We start from the raw sequence: 8,713 nt of genomic DNA, 5'->3' as shown, positions 1-8,713 counted from the left end.
AAAATAAAGAAATTCAAAACTTTGTCTTACTTATTATTTCAATATAAACATTTTAGATAAATAATTTTGATTTAATTAACTCATTAATTTAATTCCATAACTAAGACTTTTCAAATTAAAATTTTAATTTTAAGATAGACTTATCTTTTATATAGTAAACTTAATATTAATCTTTTTGTATAAGTAGGTTTAAGATGCGTTATGATACAACTAAACTATTATACATCATTTATTTCATTTGCATATAGTAAGTATCCTTACAAGTTTTTCAAAAAAAAAACCCATTATTTACATGCTGTAATTAAACTAATTATATTGTAATAATAGTCAGGTAGTTTTAAATTTCCAGTTGTTTAATATAGTTTGTGACAAAAAAGGAACGAAATTTAGACTATCATTAAAATTAGAACGTTGATTAAGTATCGAGAAAAGGGCTTATGGGTTAAATGAACGGGATGGTAAGCATGTGTTAATATGCTGTTTTTTAGGGATTCCAAATATAAAAGCATGTAATGATAAAAAAATGATTAAATTTTAATTGAATTAGTTTTCCTAAAAAGAAGAATACGAGCTTTCAATTCAATAAGTCACAATAATGGAATCTTTTTTATATAAAAGTGTTTAAAAAAAAAAGGATGTTAGTTAAATGTCAAAGAAACGTATAAGGAACTTTTTTTAGATTCACATAATATTTAAAGCAGTTAATACTGAATTTTTAGCATTTTATAGTTCTCCCTCAAATAAATCGATAATCAGCATTTTTAATTTATTATTTTTTTAAATTTTCACCCAATAAATAAGGCTTATATTAATAAATATCTAAAGAGCAACTTCAAAAATAATAGCTAATTCTTGATATAAATATGTATTAATCTTTTAAGGTTTTTTTAATTAATTAAAATACCAAACAAAAAAGTATATACGAAGAACTTGCCGATAGAAAAAAAGTACCTACAAAAAGGAAATATGATAAATTTTCTGACAGAAAAAAGGTATTTTTGAGTCAATGAAAAATAAAATGAATTTAATTTAAATAACTGTTTTCCCATGTTTTAATTAAAACAACAGTGTGTAATAACAGCAATTATTTGTCAGCAAAATATATTGCTCCAAAGATACATTAAACCAGTAAAAAGTTTATTTTTGTAAAATTTTCTATTTTTTTTAAAAGGCATTTATTTAATTTAATATGTTTATTCAATTCAAAAACTAAATTAAATACGCAAGTATAAGAATCCTCATAAATAAAATTCTGTAATAGATTTAAAATTTTTAAAATGTTGACAAATATTGCTTCTTCAACAATAAACGCATCGATTTTTAGTAATAAAATCACATGTTTTTCTTCACTTATACTGGCATATGTTGCCCTATGTTTGGCATATATATATATGACTCATTGCTCAATCGTGATTTTTGGTTAAGATCATATTTTTAAAAAATATAAATTGTTAAGATACAGGTTAAATAGTTATATAGAATATTTTGGATACATCAGCAGGAAATATTTGGTCATCTAAATAGTATTAAATACAATAATCAACATCAAAACGTCATCTACCTAGGTGCAATCTTATATAGTATACGATCTTATTCCAATACATCATTAGGAATAACTTGAATGGCACTGACATGTTTCACGGTACATCAAGCTATACGCGCCAAATTGGATTTACAACAATTAATTGACAGTAAGCTTTTTGCCACCATTGATTTTGAAAGTCAAATTCCAATATCACAACAGACTTCAGACCCAACGTTTCAGCTCATAATCCTCCAATCTGTATCTTCCTCGAGGTTATTCTAATCTGATAGTAAAACGTTCACATGCCACAATTATTAGGATCAAATCATACAGGAGAACTACATCTGGTTGAGAAATGGACCAAGATCAGTCAAATAATCTTCCAGCTTTAAATCAAGAAAACATTTAGGATTTCTAAAATCCTTACAGTCATACATTGGACTAAGCATGCAATATTTGATCCATACGGTTTGGCAACAGCTTTTGGTCAAAAACAAGTCCCTGGAATCAGTCCTCGGGCATGTGTTTTCATCTTCGCATCGATCCTCTTGACGTCATCGAGGAGTCGTCCAGCTACCCTCGGTAAAGGTGGCTAGTGGAATGCCAATTACAACCTCACGAGTCACTTTCTGACTAGTTTTATGATCAAGTGCAGGCGCACTCTTTGACGATCATCCCCTTCTGTCTGGTCACCACCAGCTCAGGTGGTTGTTTGTCATTATAGTGCAGCAAATCGAGAGGTCTAAGCTTCCTCGGGGCACAGCATGGACGTGACACCTTGCGTCCCTTAAAGTTCAGAATACTTTGCATGAGAGCATGCGTACTGGCAAAATCGTCAGTGGCATCCCTGCACCTTCCTTTACAGTAGTATGCCTCGAATTCAGCAGGTTGGACTATCCAGTCCCAACCGATGTCCTTGAAGCGGATCTTAAGGGGTCGCCTACAGCATTCGCGTCCACAGGCGGATCTTTTAGATCGAAGGCCAACTGTAGATTCTCGAAGCAGAATCTCGAGCTTGGCCCCGCAACACCGGAGACAAGGGAGGGTGAGGAGAAGTTCCTGTCCACCCTGCCTCCAACTCCTGAGGACGTCTGAGACATCTGAGGTGGAAGAGTTTGGAAACCTCAATCTCGCCCACAGGATGCGTGAGTCATGTTCTATTTCAGGATGAAACTCGACGTAGGAATCTCTTTCACAATCTAGAAGGAAAATAAAATGCATCATGGTAAGGTTTATTGACACAAGAACTTTCCACAAGACTATTAAAAATCAATGTTCAATTAAAAATAATGAGTCATAAAAAGAAGGAGACATGTGACATGTTAAAAAGATATAGAAGAAAATGGGTCGTGGTTTTTAAAATTTTAAGAATTACTGTTATAATGCTTTACGATCACAGAAGATGTACTTTGGTAATTCTTGAAATATAAAGCAATGAAAATGTAAATAGTTCGGTAGAAAAATTTAGACCGATGTATTATCCTCCTTTTCAGAATACAAGATATTATATGCTTTATCAATAATAATAAATAAATATTATCTTTCGAAAAATTTTTTAAAAATTCCCCATTTTGGAAAAGAAATCAATATTAACAAAGAGATAAAAGTTGTATTTGTATATACCAGATGGCAGCACAACTTTATTTCAGGTGGTTCATTTATTAAATGGACTATAAAAAAAATATGTTTTCTTTACCTTGATTTAATAATAAGTTTTCAGATTTAGAAATAAACGTATTTACATTAATAATGCTATGCTGTAAAAAAAGCGAAAAAAAAATTTACTATTTTTTAACGAGAATACATTGATTCGTGTTTGTGGAGACATTCAATAGATGGCAGCACGACATTTGTATTAGTACTATTTCTACAAATATGATGAATAATTGTAATGTTAAATTATTAAAGCAAATGTCACAACAAAACAATGGCAAATATTGGAATTAATTAAATAACAAGATTCTTTAATAGAAATATAGGAATTTGTCTTTCCACAGTAGCTTGATTCATTTAAATCGCTTTGAATCATTCAAGCGATTAAATAATTATTTTTAAAACCAAATAATCCCTAATAAAAGTGATATAAAATAATCCAATTTTTTACTGTCCCAATGATTTCTTGCCTGCCTGCCCGCCCGATTAGTTACATTGTCATTACAAATCAAAACTACTCCAGGATTGTTGAGAATAGATTCAGTAAGTTTTGATGAATAAGGTATCTTTGAAAGTACTGTTCTTCTCTAAATTTTCCCAGACTAATTGTATGCGTTAGTAATGCGATTAGATTAAAACTTCATCTAATTAGTACAAATATACCATGCAGACTTCTGAAATTAAAAAAAACGATGCACATTTTTAAGCATTGCAAATTTTTATTCACTAATTGATGTATTTAATTTAATAAGAAACGGAAAATAGGACGATATTGAGTAAATTTTTTTGTCATCAGATTTACAAGTCTTGAAATGTAAGTCGTGACATAATAAATTGGAAATTTAATTGCAAAAATATTTGTTGAATAAATTTAATAAATATATTAGTTAATTTTAAAATATTTATTCAGTTTAAATGTTGACATCTGAGGTATTTTCGCATATATTTCTGCGGAAAAAGAATGTAAAAATAACAATTATTCCCAATTTAGTAAAAAATAAAATATAATCGAGTCAATTATTGGAAAATATGTTTCTATCTTTGACACTAATAAAATGAGCAATCGAAAAACAATGGCATTTTAATGCGCAAAAGATTCTTTTTTGCGATATTTTTAATTCTCAACCTATTTATTGTAAAGAATTATAAGCTTCGAACTCTTATTTTATTTTTTATTCGAAATTTTTATGATTATTATTAAGGAAAAAAAAATTATCAAATTTTTTTATTAATTAATAATTGTACAATGTATCATCAAAGATTAAATTACAGAAGAAGATATCTTTTTTTTATTTTTTAGTTGAGTTCTTTAACATTATTATTTTTTTTAATGATTTTTAGGAACAATTTCATATAAAGTTTTAAAAGTATTAAAGTAAAAAAAAGTAAAAATGGCATATTTTTAATTATTAAAAGTAAATGAAATATTGTTCGCAAATCCTAAATTTTATTATGAAGTTATATTTTAAGAGAAAAACAATTTAATTCGGAAACTTCATACTACAGTTTTAATCTAAAAAAAATTGGGAAAAAAAAACTCAAAAGCATGACGAGAATTTTTAGACCAAACTCAGAAACTCAATATTATTGCATAACATTATTTTTTTAGGTATATAGAATCCATCGTATGCTTAAAAATATGTCCAGTAGAAACTTTATATAATAAAAAGGATTCATTTGAATTCCTTCTAAGACCTTAGAAGAACCATACCAAAAAGTTTCTGATGACATATTTTTAAAAATTATGACAATACATTTCAGAAACTTGAAGCTACTGTTACTAACTAAAAATATTTAAAATAAATAAAGTGAAGTTGTTAAAAAAAAAACTCAATGTTTCAAAATGTTTATGTAACATTAACGTTTTTAGATATATTGAATTTCAATCTAGTGCCTAAAAATATGCTCAGCAGAAACTTTATAAAATAATAATTTAAATTAGTTTGAAAGCTGCAAAACGAGCATATCTAATATTCTATGGCGAAATTTTATTTTTTTAAAAAAAAATATGAGCAATTCAATTCGGAAATTTGAGACTACTGTCTTCAGCGAAAATCTTTTTAAAGAAAAATAGTAAAAAAAAATAATAAATGATTTTTTTTTTAGCCAAAAAGAATTCTATTGCATGTTTAAAAATATGTCCATAGAAACTTTATATGAAATAATATATAATATAATATATAAAATAATGATTTAAATTCCGTTAAAGGCCTCAGTAAGATCATATCTTAAATTTTATTACGATTTTTTTTTTTTTTTGATCGAAGTAATTCTTTTCAAAAACGAGATTTCTGTTTTCAACTAAAATATTAAAAAATAACAATTAAATTAAATTAAATTTATTAGTTATCAATTTAAATTAAATTATTATAACAATGAAATTAAATTTATTTCCTTTGAAAATTGCATTAGAAATACATTTTAATTTTTAATATTTAAAATGTTTAAAGAGTATTTTATACTTCTTTTGTTTATTTGAAAAAAATTAAACTTTTTTTTAAAGAATAATAACCGTTTTTATTTTTACCACTTTTCCGCTCTTATTTAATTGTTTTTAAAATTAGTTTCAGGCCGTTTTTTTTTGTTTGTTTGTTTTTTTTTTGCCAGTAATTACAAGATTTTTTTTTCCCTTTATTATTGTCTCTATGCGAGTTGTATCGATCACTGAAAAAATGCTTTTATTTTTTTAATTAATGTGAAACTTTATAACTTAATGGCGACAATTGTAATGTTTAAATTTAAATTTCTACATATTCAATTTTGACTAAATTAAAAAACAGTTTTAAAAATCTATTAAATTTTTAAAACATTTATTTAATAAATATAAATGCATTTCACACATAATATTTTTTGCATTTAAGATTTACAAAACAAAAAATAATTATCAAGCATTTTTAAGGAATAATTTTTATGTCAATAAAGAAAATTCATATTAGCAATCGAACAAAGTTATTAATCTTTATATTAATTAATCTATATATTATGTTATTAAATCAATCATTATCTCTTCAAACTATTATATTTAGAAATCATAATATTTGAGAGCATTTTTTTACAGGAAGAACTAAGAAATTTTATATATCAAATTTAATATATATTAATAAGAAATTTAATATATAAATACATTATATAAATTCTTATATTATCTATTATAAGAAATTTAATTCCAAGGTAATCAACTGTGAAAATTGAAGTTAAAAAAGTTTAATTATCTTAAATCTGAAGTATCTTAAATTGAAGTTAAAAAAAGTCTAAGTATCTTAAATTAAATTATTAAATTTTAATATATATGTGATTCTTAAAAAAAATTAACTGATGGGAAAAAAAATCAAGTAAGTATTTTCAATCTAGAGAAAGGAAATGAAAATGATTTAAAATTGAACAATTTGCTTTAACCAGTAATGCAAAGTGAGAAAAATAATAAAAGAGATTTTATGTATGAAAGATCATTACGAGAGAAATAAAATAATAAAATTTGACAACAGAGTTATCACAAAATTTATCAGATTTTATCTTTTTATTAGACTGATAAGAAAACAAAACCAAACGATTTCTGACCTGTGTGATGAAAGGTGAGTAATTCCTGCTCACTCCTCCTCACATTCCTCAAATACTTCCTCTTCATCCTTTGCATCTCGTCCTGTGTGGTGTTCACTTGTCGCATGTCCGGCAGTCGCTTCATGCCCAGACTGGCCAAGATCCGACGCTGGAACGAAACCACCTCCTGCTGGGCCTCGGGTTCGAGCCAAGCCGCCGTCACGCTCACGAGGATTGCCACCAGAGCCGACCAGCTCACAAGCATCGCCCCTTAACGCCACTGCATGCGAGCGCTCACTCAAACTTCACCACGCGTGCCACCGGTGAAAAGTGGCGCTTGGCGAAACACGTGCCAATTGGCGATCGCCGGATTGGCGACTGAATCGATTCTTTTCCAACCGAGTCGTTCTCAGAATGAATCGATTCAGCAGTGACTCAAGTAGGCTCGAGTCGGTCGGGTTCGGAAGTCGAAAGCACCGCTGCTGCTATTGCACTTCTTATTACTCCAAAAAATGAATCATTTCATCGGAAGTGAGGGGTTGGCGAGGCAGCGTGGGTGATGATTCTAATTTATTTTTCTGTTATAATTATTCTTTTTTTCTTTCTCTACAGTTTTCAACAATGAATGAAAACGCCTTCGCAGAGGGAAAAGAAAATTGTTCTTTAACTTTTCCGAACGCAAAGTCTTGCGGAGAGAGAAGTTCGGGAAGTTTTTCTGACAGTTCGAATGCGAAGTTTATGAAAAAGTTTGTACGGCCGAGCGGACGTCATGCTGCTGCTGGATTCGTTCGTTTTTGGACTGGATTTTCCACCCTTTTGTGTTGTGTCGGGTTTGTTTTGCGGTTTCGTTCCGCGCCGGAGATGTTCTGGGAAGTGGACGATTGTTCGGAGGAATTCCCCACCTGGGCAGGTGGTTGTAGAGGCGCGTGGGGGGAGGGACACGCGACGGTCCCTCACGAAAAGAGCATAATTGCGCAGTAATAGCTGAATCGGTTTTTTTTTGTGTGTGTGTGTGTGTGTGTGTGTGTGACTTCGCACTTTCATTATGCCTCAATATCATTTTAGCTTTTCATTTCAATATTTTTTCCTTCCTTCAATTACTTATGATAACGTTATGTTTTCATTTTATTATCAATGTTAATATTTAATTTTTCACATTCTTTAATTCACATTATAAAATTAATACTCTTAATTTAAATTTCATATAAAGTATAACTGGAAAAAAGAGTTTATATTTTTATATAAAAAGTCATTCGTTATTTTTAATCTTCTTTCAAAACTAGATTGAATATTTCAGAGATTCTCGACAATGCATCCCTCCAAACTTTCAACCCTATTATATCTTTTTATCTATTTTAATTCAACTTTTATATAAATAATTTTAAGTAAATTTTGGCATATTAAAATAACAAAACACATAATTGCTGATCATTTTCGAAAAAGTTGGTTACAGTATATCGCATATAAAAAAAAATACTTTTTGAAACTTAGAAGTAATTTTAAATAAAACAGAAAGAAAAATAACAAAATTTTCTTAATACAATTTATATAATATTTGATAAAAGGATCGATCATTTTATAAAAGGATAGAACTCCACATTTTTGTAGAATTAAAAAATAACATACTGAGTAGACAATAATTATTTAGGAGTGAGTGTTTCTAGAATAATTTTCCTCGATACTTGGTTTTAATTTGAAAAAAATCTACCACACCACCTTTATTAATTGTAAAAAAAAAACTATTAATTTCTATATTCAATGTAAGCACATATTTAAATAACAAAATATCGAAGAAAACCCAAATTTTTAGAGCAACGTTTCCCTAAAATTGTGTTGCCTCAGCAATTATTTATTTTCTTTCTTAATAATTTGATTCTATCTATAAAATTTCTCTGTTTTCCCCTAAGAATCTACTTGACTGTCGCTCGAATGCAAATTGCTTCTTCGAAGGCAATGTATTAGTTATTCGCAAGTGTTTTGAAATGTCAGAGATTTGTT

General features: G+C 28.4%; 1 protein-coding gene across 1 annotated transcript; it reads right to left on the bottom strand.

Moving 5' to 3' along the window:
- Positions 1-1,055: 1,055 nt before the first annotated feature.
- LOC129957199 (growth/differentiation factor 8-like) lies at positions 1,056-7,508 on the bottom strand. The gene is made up of 2 exons (XM_056069403.1): positions 6,737-7,508; positions 1,056-2,724 (listed from the first exon to the last, which is right to left on the bottom strand). Exons 1-2 carry the CDS (start codon positions 6,978-6,980, stop codon positions 2,171-2,173), a joined length of 798 nt encoding a protein of 265 aa, XP_055925378.1. The 5' UTR covers positions 6,981-7,508; the 3' UTR covers positions 1,056-2,170.
- Between the last annotated feature and the right edge of the window lie 1,205 nt (positions 7,509-8,713).

This window comes from Argiope bruennichi, chromosome 11 (genome assembly GCF_947563725.1).
Source record: "Argiope bruennichi chromosome 11, qqArgBrue1.1, whole genome shotgun sequence".
NCBI classification, from domain to species: Eukaryota; Metazoa; Arthropoda; class Arachnida; order Araneae; family Araneidae; genus Argiope; species Argiope bruennichi.
The sequence above is the reverse complement of the archived record's forward strand: the minus strand, read 5'-3'. Positions and strand labels throughout refer to the sequence as shown.